This window comes from Pelophylax lessonae (assembly GCF_965119305.1).
Source record: "Pelophylax lessonae genome assembly, chromosome: 3".
In the NCBI taxonomy this organism is placed as follows: domain Eukaryota; kingdom Metazoa; phylum Chordata; class Amphibia; order Anura; family Ranidae; genus Pelophylax; species Pelophylax lessonae.
In genome coordinates, this window is record NC_138770.1 from 53,187,824 (window position 1) to 53,215,604 (window position 27,781).

The 27,781-nt window shown below is 44.9% G+C and overlaps 1 protein-coding gene across 2 annotated transcripts in view; it reads left to right on the plus strand.

Annotated features, from left to right (window-relative positions):
- The window catches only part of KIF13B (kinesin family member 13B), a 518,118-nt gene that overhangs the window by 482,393 nt on the left and 7,944 nt on the right, over positions 1-27,781 (plus strand). For both annotated transcript variants that reach the window (XM_082248971.1, XM_082248973.1), the window contains 2 exons: positions 13,402-13,464; positions 25,922-26,909. In XM_082248971.1, coding sequence (XP_082105097.1) covers positions 13,402-13,464; positions 25,922-26,909 — 1,051 coding nt within the window. The remainder of the gene's footprint in view (positions 1-13,401; positions 13,465-25,921; positions 26,910-27,781) is intronic.

Sequence of the window (27,781 nt, forward strand, 5' to 3'; positions counted from 1 at the left end):
TTCCTTCCACTGACACCAATGAGGGGGCACTATTCCTTCCACTGACACCAGTGATAGGACACTATTCCTCCCACTGACACCAATGATGGGGCACTGTTCCTCCCACTGATATCAATGATGGGGCACTATTCTTCCCACTGACATCAATGATGGGGCACTATTCTTCCCACTGACACCAATGATGGGGCACTATTCCTCCCACTGACACCAGTGATAGTACACTATTCCTCCCACTGACACCAGTGATGGGACACTATTCCTCCCACTGACACCAGTGATGAGACACTATTCTTTCCACTGATACCAATGATGGGGCACTATTTCTCCCACTGACAACAATGATGGGGCACTATTCCTCCCACTGACAACAATGATGGGGCACTATTCCTCCCACTGACAACAATGACGGGGCACTATTTCTCCCACTGACACCAGTGATAGGACACGATTCCTCCCAATAATACCAATGATAGGGCACTATTCCTTCCACTGACACCAATGATGGGGCACTATTTCTCCCACTGACACCAATGATGGGGCACTATTCCTCTCACTGACACCAATGATGGGGCACTCTTACTTTCACTGATACCTGGAGGTCAGATTTAACAGATTCATATTGTGGATGTTGATAGGTTACAGAGGTCAGGTAGCCAGAAGACTAAACCTTGTCATTAATCTCTCTGGTGGAGGAACTGAAGGAGCTTGTTGCTTTTCTTAGTTAATACTGTGCTGTTTTAAATGAAGCTCTGCCCATAAGCCTTGATGAGAAGGCATTGATCAGGTCTTGAAGGGGAGAAGGGTAACGTAAGGTAAATGATAACATGAAAACGGGAATGTTACTAGTATTTCCATTGTTTTAGCCGATAAAGGGCTCCAGGGACTGAATAAAACTTAAGGTGAAGCAGAAATTTGCTTTAAGCATTCTGTCTGTTGGATCTCTATAGATCCGAGGATCTCTGCCAAGCTTATTGTGTATCCAATAAACACTAGCATACATCTATCCATTAGTTGGGTTCATGTTAGGCCATGACCTGCCAGTTTACAATTCCCATTCAGTGGTTTATAAAGGAAGAGTTCTGTCCTCCTTCTATCTTTTCTGTAATTGTTTCTGATTTCTGGTTCTTTGCATTCAGTGGTGGTGAACTACAGACCTCAGCACCCTTCCTAGGTTGGATATGTTAGAACATGGTTTTGCGGGAATTGTTAACAGTTTGCACTTCCTGCCAGGACACGTGTGTTAGAAGAAATAGATAGTTTTTTATTAGTTTTTACATTTATCGTTTTAAATCCAAGAAAAGTGAATCTTCTCCCATCTGGTTGATTAGTGTAATTTCTGACCTGCCATGGACTTGTAGTATTGGCACATCGAATGAATAGACGCTCTCACAGCCCTTGTGACAGTTCTATGGCACTTACTAGTGAGTTTCTGATTATGGAACAGACCGTGCTGGGATGCTTTTTCCGCAACTAATCTGCTGATAAAAGCAGGTGATGCTCCAGATTTGGAATATCGCTGACTAGCTCCTGCTGTGTTAGCTAAATGCTCTCTTCAAGTAGGTCCCTACCCAAAGTGTCTTGACCCTGACCCAGACATAAAGTACTAATTTATGTCTTGATCCTTGAAGTAGGGCCTGAACCAAAATATTGATCATTTCCCCACCCTGATCCAAAGTACTGATCATGTCTTCACCCTGACCCAAAGTATTAATCATGTCTTCAACCTTGCAAGTAGGTGTTAACCCAAGGTATTGATCATGTCTTGACCCTGACTCAAGGTTCTGATCATGTCTTGATCCCTGACTCCAGGTACTGGTCATGTCTTGACCCCTGACTCCAGGTACTGGTCATGTCTTGACCCCTGACTCCAGGTACTGGTCATGTCTTGACCCCTGACTCCAGGTACTGGTCATGTCTTGACCCCTGACTCCAGGTACTGGTCATGTCTTGACCCCTGACTCCGGGTACTGGTCATGTCTTGACCCCTGACTCCGGGTACTGGTCATGTCTTGACCCCTGACTCCGGGTACTGGTCATGTCTTGACCCCTGACTCCGGGTACTGGTCATGTCTTGACCCCTGACTCCGGGTACTGGTCATGTCTTGACCCCTGACTCCGGGTACTGGTCATGTCTTGACCCCTGACTCCGGGTACTGGTCATGTCTTGACCCCTGACTCCGGGTACTGGTCATGTCTTGACCCCTGACTCCGGGTACTGGTCATGTCTTGACCCCTGACTCCGGGTACTGGTCATGTCTTGACCCCTGACTCCGGGTACTGGTCATGTCTTGACCCCTGACTCCGGGTACTGGTCATGTCTTGACCCCTGACTCCGGGTACTGGTCATGTCTTGACCCCTGACTCCGGGTACTGGTCATGTCTTGACCCCTGACTCCGGGTACTGGTCATGTCTTGACCCCTGACTCCGGGTACTGGTCATGTCTTGACCCCTGACTCCGGGTACTGGTCATGTCTTGACCCCTGACTCCGGGTACTGGTCATGTCTTGACCCCTGACTCTGGGTACTGGTCATGTCTTGACCCCTGACTCTGGGTACTGGTCATGTCTTGACCCCTGACTCCGGGTACTGGACATGTCTTGACCCTGACTCCGGGTACTGATCATGTCTTGACCCTGACTCCGGGTACTGGTCATGTCTTGACCCTGACTCCGGGTACTGGTCATGTCTTGACCCTGACTCCGGGTACTGGTCATGTCTTGACCCTGACTCCGGGTACTGGTCATGTCTTGACCCTGACTCCGGGTACTGGTCATGTCTTGACCCTGACTCCGGGTACTGGTCATGTCTTGACCCTGACTCCAGGTACTGGTCATGTCTTGACCCTGACTCCAGGTACTGGTCATGTCTTGACCCTGACTCCAGGTACTGGTCATGTCTTGACCCTGACTCCAGGTACTGGTCATGTCTTGACCCTGACTCCAGGTACTGGTCATGTCTTGACCCTGACTCCAGGTACTGGTCATGTCTTGACCCTGACTCCAGGTACTGGTCATGTCTTGACCCTGACTCCAGGTACTGGTCATGTCTTGACCCTGACTCCAGGTACTGGTCATGTCTTGACCCTGACTCCAGGTACTGGTCATGTCTTGACCCTGACTCCAGGTACTGGTCATGTCTTGACCCTGACTCCAGGTACTGGTCATGTCTTGACCCTGACTCCAGGTACTGGTCATGTCTTGACCCTGACTCCAGGTACTGGTCATGTCTTGACCCTGACTCCAGGTACTGGTCATGTCTTGACCCTGACTCCAGGTACTGGTCATGTCTTGACCCTGACTCCAGGTACTGGTCATGTCTTGAAGAGCTGCGCTATATAAAGGAAAGTGACAAACTTATATCACTCAAATAATGAAACTGTATACATAAATCCAAGTGTCCAAAATAACTGTGAACAAAATGTGTGAATCAAATGTCCAATAAATCATATAATATTGAGTCTCTCAGTGATCCAGAAAATTCACAAGAACCGTGAATGAAAATTATGAAAGATGACAGTATCCACCAATAAGTGCAGTGACCTCCACCAGTAGTATATACTGCTTACCAGATCTAGGTAAATAATAAGCCAAAAGATGTCTATCATAGACCAATAAAGATATTCAGGGGCAGCTCTCCACTGTTCATCCAGGTTATAAGGCAGTATGGATAGGGACATCCACCATAAGAACATGTTACCATGTAAAAAGAATGTATGGAAATCCATAGCGTAAAACCATAACGTTTATTGTAAATAAAATACAGTAATGCACTTACAAAATGCAGGGTAGGTATGAGCATATATGCGCACAAAAGCCGCACATAATGTGACGTTATCAAGGTACCTGAGGCAAGGTGCTGTGATATTTTCAGAAAGCTATGTATAGCATTCTGCTGGCCCCTCCCACCAGCCATGATCTGGCTGCATTACTTAGAGAAGCACAGAGATCCAGTGATGACATCACTGGGTCTAAAATAAGGCATGTAATGAAAGGGAAGGAAGGGATCGGAGAAGGCAAAACATAAGCAGATTAGGCTTCAGCTTTAATCCATTATTTGGGCATCTTAGCCTCTCCTCCAGAGTCTCCAAGTATTTTACATTTCATTTATTTACTTTCTGTTAATTCAAATACTCTACAAAAATGTCCTGCGTTATAATTAGACCAGAAATCTTTTTTTAATTAGCACGAGTGTAAAAGAAGCACACTAATAAATTCACTTGTGGTTCCATAAAGAGATCTGAAAGGCGTCGGGTAATAAGTTAATAATTGGGGCGTTTTGCCGTCTCCCTGCGGCGGCTGTTGAAGCCGGCATTTCCCGGTGTGTCTGATTTAGTACACCTAGCCCAGTCAGAGTGCTGCTTTGGACTTTTTTTCTTTCGTATTACGGTTATTTTATGTTTTGTCAAAAATTTGATTTGTGTACAAAGGAATTAATGATTCGTGAAAGTAAATGACACAGAAGTCGTCCATCTCGAGAGCTGCCAGAAACATATTCCACTCATTTGGATTAAACTGACGGCTCCTGATATGATGAGATGATCTAACCCCAGATCCTGTGCATTTATCAAGTGTTAGCAATGACCAGCACTGGCTACATGGGGGGGGGGGGTCCGATTGATCGCCTCAAAGCCCACCAGGAACTTTTACTACTTGGAGTATTTATGTTGCTTCTGTTTTTTGTCCCAGTGACCTCTTATACTTACCTGCTCTGTGCAATGGTTTTGCGCAGAGAAGCCACGATTCTCCACTTCTCAGATCCCCTTGTCAGCGCTTATGGGTCCTTCTCGTCTCCGAGTGCCCCCATAGAAAGCTGGGCACTAGTGCGTGCTTGATCCCGTAAGACACAGAAAGGGCCTCGCCATGTGATTGACAGCAGCAGGAGCTCCCACTTCTGGTTCTTGGCCAATAAGAAGGCAGAGACGCGGGAGAGCAGCCCCTCTTGTGAACATCGCTGGATCGCGATCAGCCTCAGGTTAGTATTCGGGGGGACTTGATCCGACTTAAATTGGAACCAAGGCTCTGAGCTCGACATTACTTTGGAATTTTAGTTCTAGTGTATCCAAACCCAAAACAAGAAAATATATATTGCAGCTTACTAGTGCTTGCTGTGATTGTTACATTGTTTTTCTTCTTCTTTTCAAACTTCTTTTGCTTTATTTTCACATAGTGAGCCTAAAAATCGCCTACTTCCTGTTGCTGTGTCACTCCTCCAGTGTTTCAATAGAGGGAGCTATGGTTGTTACCCTAGGCTGCTCTCCTGATATTGACTACAAATGTGTCCATATCTCTTCATCTCCATTACACGGAGGCATTCTGTGGTGATTGGATTAGGGTGTCTGTGCTACCTGTGTGGATATAAATGTTGGGGTATCTTCCTGACATCCATTAGAACTAAAGACGTGGCTTGTATAGGCCAATGTTAGTTATGCAATGACCTGGATAAATGAGAACCTTCACAGAAATAATGTACCAGGAACTGATTTGTCTTTTTCTGACCTCCTAGAGGACAGTATTGAGCACCTTTGATGGTCAATATTCTTGCATGTTGGAAAAACCTCTTACCCAGAGGCCTGATCCTTCACTGTTTCATGCAGAAGAGTGGAAGTGAAACTCCAGCCATAGAATTGCGTTTATTTTGTTCTGGATAGTAGAGATGGGTGAGAACTTCTGTTAGGTATTTACTGTATTTTCTGGCGTATAAGACTACTTTTGAACCTCAAAAAAATCCCCCAAAAATGGGGGGTCGTCTTATACGCCGAGTATAATATCTCCAAGGTAACCTAAGTATAAGTATTACCGGTAGATGTAATGTCTCAAGACGCTGGCTGTGTGGGAATCCTGTACCGGTATACCGTATGTACCGTAGCTTCGGCTACATACAGTGTACCGTGCTGAGCCAATCAGGGAGAGCGATGTATTCTATTATTGAATGCAAAGCCTGCTCGGATTGGCGGAGTAACATCGGCCCGCCTCTCTGACTCTGCCAATCCGAGCAGGCTTTGCATTCAATAATAGAATACATCACTCATTGTGATTGGCTCAGCGCGGTATACTGTATGTAGCCGAAGCTACGGTACATACGGTATACCGGTACAGGATTCCCACTCAGCCAGCTTCTTAAGATTTCATCTACTGGAAATGCTTATACTTAGGGTACCTTGGAGCTATTATGAGAGATTACATGTATTACAGTACTTGGGGTACCTTGGAGATCTATGAGAAATCTGATGTTTCAATGGTATTGCCTTGCTTCGGAAGGGGGGTAGTCTTATACGGCGAGTATAGCCCAAAACCTATGTTTTAACTTGAAAATTAGGGGGGTCGTCTTATACGCCGGAAAATACGGTAGTATTTTCATCATGGATTGTTTCACACTGCCTGTAGCTTTAGAGGTCAATGAGGGCTTATATATATATATATATATATATATATATATATAATATACACACACACCAACATGCTCTCAAATGAGCTGATAACCCCTATGTCTGCCATTCTTAGGTCCTAGAGATATATAATGCAACGATTTTGAGTAATAGATAAAAGTCCTTCAAAGTCCAAATAATGGTATGCATGGTTGAGGAAGGCTCCTCGGATGTGTGTACATATCAGAAAAAAAGATAATGAAAGAATCCACCTTCACCACAGCCCGCAAGAGCCTCTTACCGGCGGCAGTTGTGGACCACCTAATTTCAAGTTGTCAACAGCGCTCAATTATACACCAACCACGGTCAAATCTCCAAATAGCTTCATGAAAGTTATGGATCTTCTGAACTGGTCACTCCAAAGGATAAGGCACCACAACATATATGTTCAGAAAGGAGAACAGAAACGCCTCATGGTGTAGTAATTAAAAGCAATTGAGCATTTATTAAAAAATTCCACAACACTTACAAGAGACAAAGGTTAAATCAGAATGTCATCACAAGCCATGAGAAAGTTTCTAACCAACAAAATGGACGCAGTCCTCGTCTGTGGTGATGTCACGCATCCTTGCTCCACCCACCGCCTTTTCGTTGTCATAAGACGACATCAGGAGCATTCTTAAGTCCTGTATAGTCTTTTTGGCTTGTGTTGATGGCATCGGAGATCTTTCTGAGATTCAGAATTCATTAACTGGTATATTTGACCTCATCCAGACCTGCACTGATGCAAAACCCGTCTGACGGGAACTAAAGCCCAGTGACTCCAGACCTTAGGAAGAGATGTCCATCTGTGCCGGGCCATAGACCCATGTCACATGAGCAGCCCTGTCTTCAAACCACTGGTAGAATCGCTAAGAGTTTACTCACCTTCTCGAAAATGCCTCCATGTCTCTATAATCAAGGTTTTGCAATGAATTGGGCAAAGGCGAATCATGTCGGATAAAATGATGACTGCAGCGCAAAGTGTCACCAATTCGATCAAATGTCGACAGTCACAGGCCCTTAGGAAGAGATGTATATTAAAAAAGAATAGCGCGCAAATGCAAAAGAAATAACTACCAAATCTGAAGACAATCCATAAATAAAAATGGGGGTTTGGTCCCACCATATGGCCATATCGTGCTCAAGCCCACTACTGCGTCAAAGTACCCCATTATCACTGATAATGGGGTACTTTGACGCAGTAGTGGGCTTGAGCACGATATGGCCATATGGTGGGACCAAACCCCCATTTTTATTTATGGATTGTCTTCAGATTTGGTAGTTATTTCTTTTGCATTTGGGCGCTATTCTTTTTTAATATACATCTCTTCCTAAGGGCCTGTGACTGTCGACATTTGTTCGAATTGGTGACACTTTGCGCTGCAGTCATCATTTTATCCGACATGATTCGCCTTTGCCCAATTCATTGCAAAACCTTGATTATAGAGACATGGAGGCATTTCCGAGATTTTGTAGTTATTTCTTTTGCATTTGCGCGCTATTCTTTTTTAATATACATGTCTTTTGGTTCATAGCTGCAGCAGCTTTAGAAATACATGGGTATGCTCCCCCAAATTTTTTGCCTTAGGAAGAGATGTCCCCATCAATGCCAAGCCATAGTCAATACGGTCTGTAAACCAGGTTCACTCACCTTCTCGAAAATGCCTCCATGTCTGTATAGTCAAGGTTCTGAAATGTTTTGGTCGGAGAGGAAGCAACTCGGGTAAAATGGGGAGTGCATCGCAAAGTGTCACCAGTGTGAACAAGTGTCAAATGTCACAGGCCCTTAGGAAGAGATGTTCCCATCTCTGCCAAGCCATAGGCTCATGTCACGTGTGCAATCCTGTCCTTGAACCAGTGGCGGAATCTCTAAGAGTTCACTCACCTTCTCGAAAATGCTTCCACATCTCTATGATCCTGGTTCTGCAACATTTTGGTTGAAGAGGAAGCAACTCTGGTAAAATGGTGACAGCAGAAAGTGTCACCGATGCATACAAATGCTGAACATCACAGGCCCTTATGAAAGAGATGTGCCCATGTATGCCAAGCCATAGACAATCCTGTGTTTGAGCCATTGATATCATTTCTAAGTTTACTCACCCTCTCGAAAATGCCTCCATGTCTCTATAGTCAAGGTTCTGCAATGTTTTGCTCAGAGAGGACACAACGCTAAGTAAAATATTGACTGCAGGTCAAAGTGTCACCAGCAGCAGAATGGCCAGTGTGGCTTGGCCTTAGCCCTGTCTTTGTTCTCACAACCTGGTAAGCTCTTGTCAGCACAAGACGAGTTAAGCTCTTTAAGATAACCCATCTCATCTGTCCCTCCATTTGCTGTGACAGCCCCAATAATAGACGTGCTTAACCTTATTTATGGAGCGATCAGGTGGAAATAGACCTTGCTCTTCTCAGCTTTCTGATGGCTTCAATCCAGGAGGGACCAGTAAAGAGCTTCTTGTCAGAGCATTATGTCTACACTAGTGAGATATATGAGGGTCTGGGCAGAGCCGCAGCTATGTTCCGCTTCACCACAGAGCGGCCATCAGGGCACATAAAATACGGCCTGATCCAGGTTACTGATAACGGGGCTTCAATTACTACATCCTGATAGCCTGATGTTTCCTTTTGGGTCTTCAGTCATTATGGAGACCACATATAAATACCTCCTCCTGACTGCAGTCCTATTCAGCAACCCCTTACCACTACTGCTATGTGTGCAACAAACAAATGACGGACATTTATGTTTATTAAAAAGGTAGTTGGAAAATTAGATTATCCCACTTTAGAACATTTCACTTGGCCGCTGGGAGTTGTTATTGCCTTTTAGCGCTGCGAAAATTCAGCTGTTAATAACTTTCTATCTTTTGAGAAATCCATCTGAATTTGAGATTTTGTTTCCATGGCTTGTACAGTTTCCTGACAGTAATTAAATTATACAAATATATGTTTTCATAGAAATATCATGTGTTTTTAAATTTTCTTTTCCTTTTTTTGATTAAGCAGGCCGTGGTATGCAGTGGTACTGCAAAAAAATAACGGCATGGATAGCAATATCCTTTCCATTGTAAATGCACACCTTCATTTGATGAAGCACTGTGCTTTAAAAAAAATTGCATGTATTTTTTTTTTTCATCCTTTGTTGCATCTTCAGTTGGCCAGACACTGGATGAATTTTGTCCATTTCTTGAACTGGGTCAGTTCGAACCAGCCAAAATTTGTTCTGTGGTTGGCCCTGTCCATGCCCTTCATGGCCAACATCCTTCGATTGAAAAAATGTTGGCCCAACAACAGCTGCATCCATTGAGCTGCAGTCACTGTGGGTATACTATTCTGACAGCTGCTGTTGTCGGCTGTCAGAAAACAATAGTTGCAGCTGGCGATTTATCCATCCACGCTGTTTAGAATGGATGGAGGGGTATGTTTAATACATTTCGTACATTAGTGTATGGCCCGCTCTAGTACTGCTTTGCAGCCTCTTCCTATCTACTCTTGCTCCAGTGATGACTGCATGGCATTACTCAGGGTGGGTTTCCTGATGGGGACAACATGGGTCATGCCTGCATAATACATTTCTCTATCTTTCATTGACAGAACCAGCTCCATGTTCATCTTGACCATTGGGTTATGCTGCCCCCTACAGGAGTAGGACACTAGGCAGGAAAAAGATTTACAACTCCTATGGGGCAGTCCCTGCAGGCATACACCCACTCACTCTGCTATAGGATTCAGTTTGTTTCTGCCTAGTTTAGGAGTAGGACCTAGTTCCCGGCTGGGACTTCAGTCTTAGCTTGTCTTTTTTAAAGGAAACCTTTGTTAAAAATAAACATTTTTAGCTAGTTATGTTCCTGAGAGAACTGCAATCAACAGACTGGGTTTCGGACTAAATATCCTAGATCCTTAAGGTCTCCCAGCCCAGCCAGCGAGCATGTGCAGGTTATAGCCCAGCGCTAGGGCTCGCCACAACAGAGCCCCAATGGACCGGGGCTGGCCTGCGAGTGAAACACTTTGCCAGGACGCACAGGACCTAGTTCGGCCTAAGTCGCAGCATATCCCTTGGCCGTCAGCACCCCCACCCCGAGTGGAGAGGTAGTCTGTCTGGAGTGGTGCCCACCCGATGTCGTTGGTATGGTGAGTAGTGTTCCCCCATAGCTCTGGCGGTCTTGGGGCGGACGTGGGTCCCTCCCTGGGAAGGTCGGACCCTCAAGTACCCCTCATTCCCCCTGGCCTCTCGGTATGTACCAGGCTCCCCCAAGGCCTCCCTCCCCACCATCATAGAGGTCCCTACCTCAGTCATCAGCGGGGGTCCTTGGTGGGTGGATGCGCCAATGCCGCTATAGCGGATCTGCTGGGGGGGGGGGGTTAATCCTGGTGCCAATACATATTTAAACAGTAGTTACTATTAGAAGCCCATGTGACAATGCAGGAGCACAATTGGGAGACATGGACAGAGTATTGTCACCTGAACAAGGACCTCAATGGCAGGATCACCAGGGATTATTTTACCACATTCCGCCCACTAACATTACATTTACTGCTAGCGGGCGGCACAGCTAGGCACCGTTACATACCCATACATCACAGTGTACTTCCTGGTTCATAAGGGGTGCCCCCCTCCTGGCCTGTGCTGCGATTGGACACAGCTTGAGTTTATCAGCAGGTTACAGCCAATCATTTAGGCGCTGTATACCTGCTGATTGGCTTTGGCCAATCGCAGCATAGATCTGTGTGTTTGTAAACACATGCTCTGGCTGGATTTCTCCCTGCCGTTCAGAAATAAAGGCAATGAGAAAAACCCGGCCAGGTCAGTGAGTAAAAGCAGCACACATACACTTGTTAGGCACACAGTTAACCCCTTGAATGCCTTCCTGATCACCCCGGTCACCCAGCCGGTGTCATTAGTACAGCGTCAGTGTACAGTATTATCATTGTACTAATGTCACTATCGATGTCCGTTAGTGACCCTCCCAGCCAGTGTCAGCGCCAGATTGCTCATCACACTATCACAGTCACGCTATAATTCGCTGATCACCGCCATTAATATTCGTGTCTGTACAGATCAGTATCTTGATCACGATCAGAACTATACTAGTTTCCCCAAAATACAGTGTTAGCAGAATCAGCCCCTGATCACTGCCATTACTTGTGACATGTGACTTGTGAAGTTTTTGAAGAATTATTATTGTATAATAAAAAAAATAAAAACCCAGTGGTGATCAAATATCACCAAAAGAAAAAATGATGTAAACTTCATTTGGGTACAGTGTTGCATGACCGTGCAATTACCAGTTAAAGTAGCGCAGTGGCGAATAGCAAAACAATGCGCCAGTCATGAAGGGGGTAAAACCTTCTGCTGCTAGCGCTACTCGGGCAGCGCACACACTTTCTTCTCCCTAACCTCTCCCCCCGACTCCCCCCGGTCCCCATCCCCGTCCCCTTCTCTGGCTCTTTTCTTCCTCCTTTACTTTTCCTTTCTTTCTTTTAGTCTTTTTCCGCTTGTACTGAAAAAGGTATACAGGGTTTTAAGCTCGTCCGGGGTCCTTGGGCGAAAGGAGCTACACGGTTTCTGACTTGATGAAAATTTTTATAGCATTTTTTTTTTTTTTTACACATTATACTTGCGGGTCTATCTGCGGTGATTCTACGACTTTATTTCTTTATGTGTACCATGCTCCTTGCCCATGCTGCTTGTTGTTTGTGAGAGCCTGCAGGCAACGATAATCCCTGTATGATGTAAAAACTAAGAATTAAAAAAAAAAAACTTCCAGGAGGAGGTGGTTAATGAAAGCTTCAGATTTTTAAATATTAAAAATGACTCTTGTAAATTACATTAAGCATATTTCACCTCCACAGTAACGTTTACAGAATTAGGGTGCCTTAAATCAACCTCAAATTTGTTAAGCAATTTATAATCTTTTCCAAAAAGTCTTAAATATATTGGATATGTACATTTAAATTGCTATAGAGTTTAGTAAAGTTTTCCTGTTCGTCCTGAATAGGCACCATTAGGTGTATAAAATTTGCTGTAAGACCCCCCCCCCCCCCCCACTATAGCAGCTGGAGCTCATAGAACCTATAAAAAAAGAAAATGTGGACTTTCTAAAAGTAGGCATATGCATACTCTTAGGGACAATATCTGTATTCACAATATTGACCCTTGGCAAGTGAATAAAAACACAAACCAGGTCTAATTACACCATTAGGGGTCTTTTTAAAAAAAAAAAGGTTAATTGTGTGAATGCTTAAAGGATTCATACAGCTGTCACAAAAAAATCCCTGTATTGTGTCTAATATGTTTACTTCCTGTGACTGTCAGCTCCATCTAGTGGCTATAATTCTGTATTTTACCTCGATCAGTATAATAGCCCATTATGGCCACTAGACAGAGTAGAAATAATACGAAATAAGCATATTCGATTATGGGGATTATTTGTGACGGTTGTGCATATTCTTGAGGCATTTGCATAGCGATTGTTTTTTTTATAAAAAGACTTCTTACTGTCAATTTTTGTACATTTACAAAGCTTGTTCCATCCCCCCCCCCCCCCCATATGCTGCATTACAGCTCTATAGTGCCTCTGCTTTCTGGACAATGGCCAACTCTATAGGCAGGTTATGAAGGTCACTAGATGAAGTCCTATCATGTATCATGGTCCAGAAGGGTGAGCAGCAGTCTGAACATGTGTTCCAGAAGGTGCAAGAATAGGTGCCCAAAGAGGGGACCGTCAACAGAAACCAAACGTATAAACTGCAGATTTATTTTACTCTGTTTTGGATACATTTAGTGCAGGGGTGTCCAAACTATGGGCCCTCCAGTTGTTCAGAAACTACAATTCCCATCATGCCTAGTCATGTCTGTGAATGTCAGTTTTACAATGCTTCATAGGATGTGTAGTTCCACAACAGCTGGAGGGCCATAGCTTGGAGATCCCTGATTTCGCAGCTTGTTCATTCTACACAAAATTAAAATGACAAATCCCATCCTTTTTCTCTCTTCCAGCCTGTCCCTCGGATTATAGTCCAGTCTTCGAGTATCGATGACACAGGGTTCAAGCCAAAACCGGTAAGTAGGGGAAACCCAAAGATACACAGCTTATGAGTATGGTAGAGTCTAAGTAGTCACATGACTGGGGCAACCTGCATATTACCATGTTAATGTATTTATTTCCAATGTCTCAGAAGTGTCAGGAATTTTTGTCCTTGTTCAGACCCGTTCCCCCTAAAACCAATATTTAGGGGTCGTGGTTTCTTCCAACGATAGTCACATGCTGGCTTGTTATATCTCCCAGGGGTTCCAGTAGCCTAAACTAGGTTCCGTTTCCACACTCATTACAAAGCTTATAGGGCTTCCCTTGAAACAAAAAAAAATGAAGGAATTCATTTGTGGTTTATCGGTTAAGGATTTAGGAAAGCCTTTCTCAGCCTTTTTAACATTGGAAGAACTCCGGAAATAATGTTCCAGTCTCAAGGACCCCTTACTATATCTACAACTCATGGTACATTGGTGGTCAGTGGGAAGAATGCTCCTTATATTGGTGATTGGTGGGAAGAATGCTCCTTATATTGATGATCAGTGGGAAGAGTGTCCCCTTACATTGGTGATCAGTGGGAAGAATGTCCCTTACATTGGTGGTCAGTGAGAAGAATGTTCCTTACATTGTTGATCAGTGGGAAGAATGTTCCTTACATTGGTGATCAGTGGGAAGAATGTTCCTTACTTTGGTGATCAGTGGGAAGAATGTTCCTTACTTTGGTGATCAGTGGAAAGAATGCTCCTTACATTGGTGATCAGTGGGAAGAATGCTCCTTACATTGGTGGTCAGGGAAGAATGTTCCTTACATTGGTGGTCAGTGGGAAGAATGTTCCTTACATTGGTGATCAGTGGGAAGAATGCTCCTTACATTGGTGATCAGTGGGAAGAATGCTCCTTACATTGGTGATCAGTGGGAAGAATGCTCCTTACATTGGTGATCAGTGGGAAGAATGCTCCTTACATTGGTGATCAGTGGGAGGAATATTCCTTACATTGGTGATCAGTGGGAAGAATGCTCCTTACATTGGGGGTCAGTGGGAAGAATGTCCCTTACATTGGGGGTCAGTGGGAAGAATGTTCCTTACATTGGTGATCAGTGGGGAAAATGTCCCTTACATTGGGGGTCAGTGGGAAGAATGTCCCTTCCATTGGTGATCAGTGGGAAGAATGTCCCTTACATTGGTGGTCAGTGGAAAGAATGTCCCTTACATTGGTGGTCAGTGGGAAGAATGTTCCTTACATTGGTGATCAGTGGGAATAAAGTCCCTTACATTGGTGGTCAGTGGGAAGAAGGAGGAGGACACACCCAAAGAGCTCTCTGTGAGATCCAGCCCTTTTCAAGCCTGGGCCTTGCTTGCTAGCTTGGCCCAGGAACAATGCCTGATCCTGGGGGAGGCCCTGGGAGGGATCCCCCTGATGACACGGGGCCTAGTGAGGAGGAGGTGGAGGACCTGTCTGTGGGTCCAGGCCCTGGTGAGAATGCGGATGTCTTCAGCCAGAAGGTTATCAATCGTTTTAGGGCGATTGGGAGAGCGGAAAAAAAACTTAAAGTTTTGAAGGCTGAACACAAATCCTTCAAAACCAAGTATTTCCAGGCCTGGAGTAAAAATCGCACAGCCATGAAGCCTGAGTTACAGGAATTGGAAGAAAAGGTAAAGGAACAATCTTTATTATTGGAAAGGCTGAAAGATAGAAGTGGAGCATTTAAAGAAAAGTTTGACAATGAGAGGCGTTTTACCAGCCAAGCATCAGCAAGTTCTGTGGATCAGCAGGCTCAGTTAATGGATGACCAGGCTCCATCTGCCTCTGCACCTCTCCCCCCATGCCAGAACTGGGAATCACCAGCGGCAACCAGCCAGGGGGTTGAGAGTGGACATGGATCCCTGACATTCATCCAGCAGATGGAGTCACCCCTGAAAGCAGACAAGTTTGTCTTTTCTGATGATCCATCAGAAATCCCTGAGGATGGGCAGAGGAGATACAGGCCAGCAAAGCCAGTAATGGTGGAGAAATCCCAGTACACCATGCTGCCATCCAACATGTCTGCCCCATCTGCTGTAGTGGATGGTGTCCCAGGTGAGAAGGAGCTCTGCATACAGCTACCTATGGGAGTTACCGCTGTGGAGAAACCGACAGACATGCAAGGAAAATCCCTGACCGTGGAATCCCCGGACCATCAGATGAATGTGGATGGACCTGCATTAAACACCCCAGGCATGGATTTTGCTGGTCTGGCTGAGACCAGTAGTCCCACGGCAAGCAAAATGGCTGCCAGCTCCAAAGAGCCTGCTTCATGTTCACCTGAGCCTCCCAGTCTTCCAGTGCTGATTGACCAGCTGAGTGCTGATGGGGGAGGGGATCAACATGGTTCTGGAAGTGGAATGGAAGTAGCAATGGAAATATCCTGCAATGCTTTACCTGCTGCTGTGTTAAAACAGAATGCTATTTCCACAGCTGAAAACCCTGTCCTAGTGGAAGAGGAGATGACAGCTGGAGTTTTTACCAGTGCAGCAGCTATGGATTCTGCTGTGAAGACAACAGCAATAATAAATATCCCAGCAAGTATAAAAAATGACATTAATGTTAAAGCAATGAATGTGGTGGGTGGTGGTGAAGGGGTTAGTAATGCTGGGAAAAATAAAAATGACATTTCTCCTCCTGCTCAGCAGAGGAAAGATTCGATTGCACAGATCAATCCCGAATCTGTGCAATCGTTATCTCTAAGTGTGTGTCAGATAATTTAAAAAAAACTGATGGATTTTCTGCTGGGAGGAATGTTGGAAGCTATGCTTCAGCTTTGGGGAGTCACACCAGGGTGGGTGGTGGGAATTCTGTTATTGGTCAAAATTCAGGGAGGTTTGGTGGGTATAGGAGGAGGAATGTGGTACAGTTGAGGTGGGTGGGGGATGGAACTCCACCAGTAAGGGGGAGGGTGGCTGAGTTGATTTTGGAAATGGGGTTTAAAGTCTGTGATATTTTTGCTTTAATTTGCCCGGTGGGGAGTTATGAATTTGATTTGTCGTTTGTAAAACCTGAAAGTTTGGATCTCTTCTGGGAGAGATTTAGGAGGTGCAAGGGCCTTCAGCAGTGGAGTGGTTTGGTGCCAAAAGTGATTTCAAGACAGCCTCTGATAAAATCAGTGACCATTTTGGTGCGTAACGAATCCATACCAGAGGCTGATTTATTAGTATGGCTACGCCGATATGGCGAGGTCCTCACTCCACTGCGGAAGGTCCTTGATGAGCATGGGATATGGACAGGGGCCTGGACAGTGTCACTAAAATTGGGGGTGCTGGGCGATGTAGTTCAGCACCTTCCCTGCTCAGCCTTTCTGGGTAGGGATAGGCTGACCATTTTCTACCAACGTCAGCCTAAGGTGTGCAATAAATGTGGTGATAAAGGCCACTTTGCATCGTCCTGCACCCACAAGAAGTGCTCACTGTGCCAGGATTTAGGCCATTTGGCCAGAGAATGCACCCAGATTCGGTGCAATTTGTGCCAGCAGCTGGGTCATCCATATAGCCAGTGCCCAGAGGCACTGCATAACTTGCCAGGATTGGAGACTGAGCTGCAGAGGCTTGATAAAGAAGATGAAGCAGCTGAAGTTAGAGAGGAAATTGTTGCTGCCCCTCCTGTGTCTGTTGTGTCAGATTCTGTTTCCCCTGGTGATGTGGTCCCTGAGTCTGTCCTTCCTGTGTCTGTTGTGTCAGATTTTGTTTCCCCTGGTGATGTGGTCCCTGAGTCTGTCCCTCCTGTGGTTGTTCCTACATCTACTGTGCGTAGATCCTCCAGACTAGCGGAAGCTGCTGGGGGGGCGGGTATAGTGGATCTTCCCCCTCGGCCTACTCCACCTCCAGTCCCTGTCCCTCGACACCGCAAACGCGGCCAAGAGGGTGCAGGGGTGCTGGATGGTGGTGGGGTCGATGGGGTTGAGGGAGGGGTGTCCATGTCCCATGTCTCACCCTCTGTTGTGGAGGATTCGGATGAGGAGGGGTGGGAGAGGACAAAGAGGAAGAAAAAGAAGAAGAGGAAGACCAGTAAAGTGGTCGTTTCTTCCTTACAGTTAGAGCCAGGAGGGGTTCCTCTTGGCAACACATTTTCGGTTTTATCAGGGGAGGAGTTGGTGTCAGATTTATCTATTTGTTTATCATCTATGGATGAGGGGGAGTCACATAGTGTAAAGAGAGCTGTTTCGGGTGATGAGAGTGTGGTGGAGGTTAAGAAACGACTACCCCAATCATCCTGATGGCAGTGCCCGCTCTGATAAAGGTGGCGACCATTAATGTCGCCAGCTTGAAATCTGCAAGAGCTCGTGATATTGCCTTATTTTTGCTCAGTGAGTTTGATGCTGAGATTTTATTTTTGCAAGAGACCTGGCTCAATACTTTGGCCGATGTCCATCTAGCAAAAAGGGAGTGGAGATGCGGTCCCTCCTTTTGGTCTCTTGCGGCTGAGCCTTGCAGCGGAGTAGCGGTTCTTTTTAAAACCGATATGGTAACGTGCCGGCGGATAATTGAGGTAGAAATGGGGATATGCATGGTCTTAGACGTCTCTGTTAGGGGGCAGGACCTGCGCCTGATCAATATCTATGGACCGCAGTCAAAATGGGACAGGAAATGCCTCCTCACAAAGATCAAGCCCTTCCTTTTTACATCCCAGCAGGTTGTCTTTGGAGGTGACTTTAACACCATAATTAGGCTTGAAGACAGGAGGGTCTCCATAGACAGGCTGGGTTATGATAGCGTTTTTCTTAGAGATATGGTTAGACAAGCAGGCCTGGTAGATGTGCACATTAAGCACTGCCCTGGCAGCACGGGATTCACATTTCAGAGAGGGAATAGTCAGAGTAGGATAGATAGGTTTTTTTTAAAGGAGAACTCTGCTTTCTCGGCTCCTGAGTTGAGGGCGGTGGAGTTCTCTGACCACTGTATGCTGTCTGTGACTCTGAATGCCTCGGACACTCCACCCAGGGGAAGGGGTACCTGGAAACTGAATTCGGCTCTCCTGGAAGATGTAGAGGTAAGACAATCCTTTGAGGATTTTTTTCAGGCACAGGTTTCTATTCTGGACTTTTGCAGCAGTAAGTCAGAGTGGTGGGAGCTTGTGAAACAAAGGGCGATTGGACTTTTCAAGGCCATAAGTAAGAAGAAGCAGCTTGGTATGTATATTGCCTACCAGCATTTGCGGAGGAAGCTTGATCGTCTTGTCTCGTATGGAGGAGATCCAGGGGAGATCTCGGAGGTAAAGCTTCTTCTTAGGAAGTGTCAATACGACCGGCATGCCTCTTTGGTTCTGGAGAGAGATTATGGGAAATATCACTCGCCTGATCCTTACCAGAACTGTAAGCAAGGCATAGCAGTTAAGACGGTCATAGGTCTGAGGGATAGTACGGGTTCCCTGGTGAAGTCCAGATCAGGGATCCTGGAGATCTTCAGGTCATATTACGCAGACCTTCTGGGAAGAAAGGACCTTAGTCGGGACAGGATGGAAAGCTTTCTGGATTCTACTCCAGGATTGGGAAATGATACATTGCCTTTGATGGATTTGACAGAACCAATTTCAGCGGATGAGGTAGTTCGTGCTATAGAGAAGCTGGCTACCAAAAAGTCGCCTGGGCCAGATGGGTTGACAGCTGAATTTTACAAGTGTTTTAAGTCCATTCTGGCTCCCTTTTTAGCGGAGGTTTATAACAGCTGTTTAGAAGAGGGTTCTCTCCCTCCCTCCATGAGGGAATCCGCTGTGATTCTTCTGTCAAAAGGTAAAGACCCCTCAATAATTGAGAACTGGCGCCCCATCAGTCTTCTCAATGTTGATAGAAAGATCTTGGCGAAGATTCTTTTTTGGCGCTTGTCGTCAGTAGCAGGCGATTTGTTGTCCAATCATCAGCACTGCTCGGTCCAGGGCAGAAGTACCTTTTCAGCAATTTTAGCTGTCCGGGAGGCTTTGGAGCGATGCAGGGCTGCTGACTGGAGAAAGTACTTGCTGGCATTGGATCAGGCGAAGGCTTTTGATCGAGTCAATCATGAGTACCTGTATTTGCTACTTGGTAGATACGGCCTGCAGGGGAGGTTTATTGATTGGCTGAAAACATTGTATAAAGGGGCTGAGAGCTTCCCACTTGTTAATGGTTGGGTTGGACGGCCTTTTGAGGTTGGCTCTGGTGTGCGCCAGGGGTGTCCTTTGAGCCCCCTGCTATATGTATTCGCAATCGACCCCTTCATAAGAAGGTTAGAGAGTGGATCGTTGTGTGGGGTGCCTTTGGGCATTGCTGGTGTGCCACCTTTGAAGGTCGTGGCCTATGCCGATGATGTGTCTGTTATTATCTCTGGGATGGAGGAGGCGCAGGAGGTGGTCTCTGTGATAGAGCAGTACACTGAGGCTTCTGGCTCTAAAATCAATCATGAAAAGAGTGAAGTTTTCTGGATGGGTGAGGAGGGTGAAAGCTTCGAACTTCCGGATGCCTTCCCAGAGCCCCAGCAGGAAATTAAAGTGTTGGGCATCAAATTTGGTCCTGGTGACTATGGTCATCGAAATTGGGAAAGCAGGTTGTTGAATGCCAATGCCAAGGTGGCAAGCTGGAAGAAATGGAAACTTTCCTTGAGGGAAAGGGTTGACTTGATTAAAACTTACCTGATCCCAATCTTTTTATATGTCAGCTTTGTCTGTATCTTGCCAGAATCTCTCTATGCAAGGGTGTACAGCTGCTTTTTCCAACTGTTATGGGGAAATAGGCTGAACCTGATCAAACGCAATGTAACTTACCTGTCCAGGCGGGAGGGTGGTCTAGGAATGGTCAACCCTATAGTTTTCTTTTCTCTGCTTTTTTTAAAGTATAATCTTGGTAATATGTTAGCAGAGACCCCGCCGGGATGGGTGGGTATTTTTCAATCTTGGTTTAGGCCTTTTCTGCGATGCTGGGAAGATGGCGGGCCAGTGAAAAGTCTGAGAGTCCGACATGGCAAGCTTCCGGCTTATGTTGCCCCCTGTCTGAAAATACTTAGGCAGTGGCAGGTGACAGTGGGGGATATCAAGTCCCTCCCCAGAAAGCTTCTGGAGAAGAGGATTTTGGGCTCTGCTTTCAGTGTGTCGCTGACCTTAAGGGATTGCCCAGGCCCCGTAATGAGGGAGGGGTTGCGTTTAATTAACTTAGGAAGAATCCCTTTGAAGTTTAGGGATCAAGCCTGGCTCGCTTTCCATGGAAGGCTCTATGTGAGAGGGAACCTGAAGCATCGCCCTGTGGATGATCGGGATTGTCCTAGAGCGGAGTGTGTTGGTAAAGTGGAGTCTATGGACCACTTTTTGCTCCAGTGTCCCTTTAACATAGAGGTGTATAAAAGGGTGGGGAGGGCTCTAGGCATCCCCTTTCTCTATCGCATGAGTTATGCGGAGTGGGTGTACGGGGCATTCCCGACTCGCTGGGATTTTGATTTGGATACACTTTTTCTAGTTAGTATAGTTGTCCGTTACTTCACGTGGAATGCACGGTGCCAGATTACCCTGCGGAAGAAAGTCCTCCCTGTCGAGGTGGTGGTGTACGATATTCTGGGTGAGGTTGGGAAGATTCGGGGTCTTGAGAAGGGCAGGGAGCCTCGAGCGGTCTGGATAAGGGCGTGGAGGAATATCAGACCTGCTTTTGGTGAACTGTCCATCTCTGGGTGAAAAGCTTTTTTCCTATGCTATTTCTTTCACGCCCTTAGCTTTTGTTAGTTAATATCTTCATTTTTGAAGAAGGGCTGCATGCATAATGGGAGTGGTTTTGTTTCTTGACCTCGCAGGTTTGATGTCTGGTGTGGTGGTGTGAGTCTTATTAAGATAATTTTTTCCGGTAATGATGTGTTTCATGATGTGAGTTTTGTTTTTGCTGTAAAGGCAGTCTTTATTTGAGAGCAGAATTTGCTATGTATTTTTTTTCCCCCCTTTTCATGTAAATATGTATATATTTATTTATGTATATTGATTTTATGCTTATTGATTGCAAGACTTTTAATAAACAAAATTGGGAAGAATGTTCCTTACATTGGTGATCAATGGGAAGAATGTCCCTTACATTGGTGGTCAGTTGGAAGAATGCTCCTTGCATTGATGGTCAGTGGGAAGAATGCTCCTTAATGGCCATTCATACATGCAAAATATAGGGCAGCATCAGCCAGTTCAAAAGAAACTGGCTGACATTTGGCCCGTCTGTACAACAGAAGGGGCATGACTGAAAGAGGTCTCCCGATCGGCAACTGATCAGCGTTTTCAGACAATTTTTGAGTGCGCTAACCAGTGTGTACTAGCCTCTAGTTTGTGGTGGTCGATGGGAAGAATGGTCCTTACATTGGTGGTCAGTGGGAAGAATGCTTTTTACTTTGGTGGTCAGTGGGAAGAAGTAAGAATGCTCTTTACATTGGTGGTAAGTGGAAGAAATAAATATATATATTTGTGTGTGTGTGTGTACAGTGCTGTGAAAAACTATTTAACCCTTTCCTGTTTTTTTTTTTTTTTGTTTTTTTTTTTTAATTTGATTGCATTTTTGTCACGTTTAAATGATCATCAAACAAATTTTAATATTACACAAAGATAACCCAGGTAAATTCAAAATGCAGTTTTTAAATAATGATGTTCAAGCCTGCCTGACCCTTATGTGAAAAAGTCAATGCCCACCCCGTCTCTCCTTTCTAAATCATGAATGAACTGTGATTAACCACATTTATTTAGAAATCTGAGTTAAATTGCACTTGCCACACCCAGGCCTGATTACTGCCAGACCTGTTGAATCAAGAAATCTCTTAAAAAGAAGCTGTCTGACATAGTGAAGCACGCTAAAAGATCTAAAAATGCAAAAGACATCTTGCCGCGATCTAAAGAAATGTAAGGTGAGAAACAGATTGGCATGCATTTCAGTCTGGAACGGGTTACAAAGCCATTTCTAAGGCTTTGGGACTTCAGGGAATCATGATGAGTGCCATTATCCACAAATAAAGAAAACGTGGAACAGTGGTGAACCTTCCTAGGAGTGACCATCCTACCAAAATGACTCCAAGAGCACAATGACGATTCATCCAGGAAGTCATAAAAGAGCCCAAACAACATTTAAACAACTGCAGGCCTGACTTGCCTCAGGTAAGGTCAGTGTTTATGATTCAACAAAAAGAGAGACTGGGCAAAAATGGCGTCCATGGGAGAGTTCCAAAGCCACTACTGACCAAAAAGGCCACAGAGGCTTGTCTCATATTTGTCAAAAAACATCTTGATTACCCCAAGACTTTTGGGCAAATATTCTGTAGACTGATGAGACAAAAGTTGGAAGGTATGCGTCCCGTTACATCTAGCGTAAAACTAACACAGCATTTCGTAAGAAGAACATCAAACCAACAGTCAAACGTGGTGGTAGTGTGATGGTCTGGGACTGCTTTGCAGCTTTAGGACCTGGACAACTTGCCATAATTGATGGAACATTGAATTCTGCGCTCTACCAGAAAATCCTATAGGAGAATGTCCGGCCATCAGTTTCTGACCTGAAGTGCACTTGGGTTATTTAGCAGGACAATGATCCGAAACACACCAGCAAGTCCACCTCTGAATGTCTCAAAAACAAAAAAAATTAATGTTTTGGAGTGGCCTAGTCAAGGTCCCGACTGAAATGCTGCGGCATGACCTTAAACAGGTAGTTAATGCTGGAAAACCCTCCAATGTGGCTGAATTAAAACAATTCTGCAAAGCAGTGTGGGCTAAAATTCCTCAACAGCGATGTGAGAGACTCATTGCCAGTTATCAGAAAAACGTGATTGAAGTGGTTGCTGCCAAGGGTGGCACAACCAGTTATTCGGTTTAGGGGGCAATTACTTTTTCACATAGGGCCAGGCAGGTTCGGACAGCTTTTTTCGCTTAATAAATGAAATGATCATTAAAAACTGCATTTTGTATTTACTTGGGTTATCTTTGTGTAATGATACAATTTCTTTGATGATCTGAATCATTTAAGTGTGAGAAATATGCCAACAAAAAAATCAGGGAGGGGGCAAATACTTTTTCACAGCACTGTATATGTTCTTTTATTCTTCATATGGTTCCATGTTGGGAGTTGTAGTTTTAGGAGCTGTGCTGACCTTCTTTTTAATTACCTTTCTGATTGTCTTATGAGATGAGGACACCCCTAATTGTGTAATGAATTTTGAGATCACCGATTACCGGCAATTGAATTTCCAGGTCGTGTCAAAAACCTCTCTTGTGCTTCCCCCATAACTCTGCCGGCTGACAGGCAGTATTGATTACCCGAGTTTAGTACATGTTGCCTCTGGGAAATAGATCTGAGAAATGGTGTGTTTAATCTCCGAAGCAGCCTCTAAATTCTTCACCTGTAAATTGACAGGCCCCGGGAAAATGGAGGGCGGCGGGGAAGAAAATTTGGAAGGGAAAATATAAATCTTTGGCAGCCAGTTGGAAATTCATGATTTATCCCGGCCTTAAGTGCAGCCAGAGAAGTGTTAGAGACGTATAGATCACTGCAGCCCTCCTGAACCCATAAATCGTGTGCGACACAGCAGCAGATGGAGCAGTCCTGTCACATAAATCAATGTTCAAGTAAATATTGGGGAGGGGGGTATTCCTTGTGCACAGTTTGTCCTTTTGTGAGAGGTGATCCGCAGCTGTCCTCTATTCTTCATAGTTAACACCTTCCAATCACGTTCCTTGTAACGTCTTTGGGGCCAGGCTTTAATAAAGTTCAGGTCTAGGCATCTGTGTTGAAGGTGAACTTGGGTAACGGGTATATGCATCTGAACTCAACTGCCTACCGCACTGCAGTGTAGAGAAACAGCACACCTGTGCTGATTTTTTTGGCTTAGCTATAGTATGCACAACAATGGAGAGCTGGTTCTTGGAGATCAGCTGATTCTTGTAGACTTCGGTATGTGATAAGGCAATTAGTATGTGATAAGGCAATTGGTACAACAAGCTGTTACCAAGTAGTTGTGAAGATTTCGGCAAGCTTCAAGCATCTTTGTCAAAGCCTTTAAGAAAAATGAATTTCTAGCATAGGTACTTTAAACACAGATCTTAAGAGCAGGGCTGACTGTCACTTTAAGCCTTTGACTGCTAAGAACGTGTCTTACAAGTCATGGCAAACCTTTTCACTGCCAAGGATGTGGCTTATACATCATGGAAAAAAAAGCTTTTGACTGCCAAGGATGTGACCTACATGTAATGGCAAACCGTTTGAATGCTGAAGACATGTCCTACATGTCATGGCCAACCCTTTGGCTGCCAAAGACGTGCCCTACATGTCATGGTAAACCCTTTGACTGCCAAAGACGTGCCCTACACATCATGGCAAACCCCACACTGCCAAAGTCATGTTCTACATGTCATGGCAAACCTTTTGACTGCCAAAAACTCATCCTACACATCATGACAAGCCCTTTGACTGCCAAAGACATGGCCTATACGCCATGGCTAACCTTTAGACTGCCAAAGGTGTGTCCTACATGTCATGGCAAACCTTTTGACTGCCAAAGACGTGTCCTTCATGTCATGGCAAACCTTACATGTCATGGCAAACCCTTTGACTGCCAAAGACGCACCCTACACATCATGGCAAACCCTTTGACTGCCAAAGACGCGCCCTACACATCATGGCAAACCCTTTGACTGTCAAAGACGTGTCCTATACGTCGTGGCAAACCTTTTGACTGCCAAAGGTGTGTCCTACACACCATGGCAAACTTTTTGATTGCCAAAGGTGTGTCCTACACGTCATGGCAAACCTTTTGAGTGGTGTGGGAATGCACTGCAATTGGGAGACAGTTGCAGTGCAGTTTTTTTAATACATAATCCCCTTTGAGATTAAAAAAAGAAAAAAATATATATATTTAGGAGGCAGCAGGATCGTCTCCTTGACACCTGTCAGCCGCTGTTCTACCACCCTTTCAAATGCAAGACACTGCCTCTAGTATGAAGGTGCCTTTAAAGAAGCAAAAAAAAAAAATTAAAAAGTCAGCAGCTACAAATACTGTAACTGCTGACTTTTATTAAAAAGAGACTTGCTAGCCCAGGGATCCAGCTCTGTCTTTGCCAAGCTTAAGGCCCCCGGCACCACTATGTTGACTGGGAAGCTGGCTGTGACTCCCTACAGTTTCACAGCTGGCTCCCCTCTGTGCACTTTGCTTGCTTGATTCCAGTGTTAATTATAAAGGCATTGCAGTTGGATGGACACAGACTCAGCAGTTAATTGACATGCCACCTGCTATACCAGAGAAAGGCAACACTTTTTTATGTATGCTCATGCAAGAAATAAGGGTAGCCATTGACAGGAAGGCACCCCTATGCCATAAGTGGTACTGTGGCCGGAAAAGTTAATCATTTGATATGTTATTACCTTAATTCCAATCTCTTGGTTTCATTTCTGTCCATTTCTTCGTTTGTTGTCCAATGTCATTTTATTCTGTCAATGTTTGGTATTATGGACAGCTGTAATGGTCTAATGGTTCTTTTGTCAATTGCCAGGTTGCCCCTGAAGAACGGACCATAACCCACCAACCAGTGATCGCTCGTTCACCAACGCAAGAGAAGAAAAATGAGAAGCCGCCTACAGTGCCTTCACAGCCAAAACAATGCGAATCTCCAGTACAGGATTCCCAAGAGGGGCCTCCAAGTCCTGTCAGTGAAGCTTCGAGTGGGTACTTTTCCCACAGCGTCTCCACAGCCACTTTATCAGAGGCATTAATTACAGGAAATGAGGTGGCTACAGGTCAAACCTTAAGCCCAACAGCTACCGACATTAGTCCACCCAGTGTATCTTCTGCTCAAGAGCCCCCTAAAAAAGAATCTACAAGCAAAATAGATGCCATCCCAGTTGGGGTTTATCAAAAAGCTGATGTTGGTCTTCAAGAAGATATTCCATCTGGTGATACAAATGTTAAGAATGTGAATGACTCTGTAGGTTCTGTCCTTGTTGATCACAGCAAGCCTAGTTTAGAAGATCATGTTAGGAAACATGAGGAGCCCCTTTTGACAAGCTTGGAAGCCCATCACACAACAGCCACCTCAAAAAGCATTTCTTCAGAAAAGATCACTGCAAGCACCTTATCTTCAGAAAACCACAAGGATGCTCAACCATTGCTTACGGCCGAACACCTAAACCAAACCAAAGGGGTTGTTTCTCCATTCAGGATACAAAAAGTAAGGCCGTCAGAACTGAAGTCTTTCACGCAGATACTTGGAGATGACCTTGGAGATGTGCCTAGTTTAGAGAAGCCAGGGAGTGCTGTCAAGTTAAAAGGAAGTAAGGAAGCGTTGGATGACCATGTAGAGAGTAGTGAAGAGAAAATGGATGTGGCGTCTGACTCTGAGGAGTGCCAGGAGGTCCCTGAATGGTTGAAAGAAGGGGAATATGTGACACTCGGGACAAATAAGACCGGCATTGTCAGATATGTCGGCTCAGTGGATTTTCAAGCAGGGACCTGGGTTGGCGTGGAGCTCGATTTGCCAGCAGGTGAGGCACTTTAATGTTGAAAATTATGCCATTAGCTTATAGTGCCAAATTACTTTACGCCAGACTGATTATGAAAGCTCCTGAGACTTTATGACTGCCCTTGCATAGATATGTTCTCTGATAAGTTGTGGTCCCTGTAGAGGTAGGGAGTTTTTTCGGGATAATGTGACACTTTATGTATGCACAGGTGGATTCTATTCAACCAGTTAAGGAAATTCCTAAAACAATTGGCAGCACCAAAGCTTTTTAAGAGATTTCACATCAAATGGGGTGTATACTTTTGCTATCAAGCTTTTCTTTTAATTCTGTTTTTAGTTTAAAATAGTTTTTACATAAAATGACAATGGAGCCATTTAACTCCAGGTTGCAATACTACAGCCCTAACCTTATCAGCATTTAGTGTTTACCATACCACAGGGTTTGGATGTGGTACAGTCCAAAAGCCAGGCGCCTCCAGCTGCATTGCAGGGAAAATAATAGGATAGTCTTTTACTACAGCAGACCTGAAAAAAAGATGTTCGTACTTCTAGGACAATAGTGAGAAAAAAACGTAGCAGGCTGGTAGTAGTAGGAGGGGTTATCCTGGGCTGGCCTACAATTTTCTTGTTTGCCAGTGTCCAATCCTCCTGTAGGCAGCAGTATAACCCAAAGATTTAAGACTTTGTGTCATTTAAGGGACGAGAAAGAAAAAAATTAAGGGACCCCCCCCCATGCAAGCACCAGTAACAAGACACAGGTTGGGTATTGCCATGCACATAAGTGTAAGTTCACCTTCAAGAAGATTTCCTTAAAATGCCCCTATGCGTACACTCCAAATAGTACATACAATGTTTTAAATAGTGCATGTGCCCACCTATTACACCTACAGATGT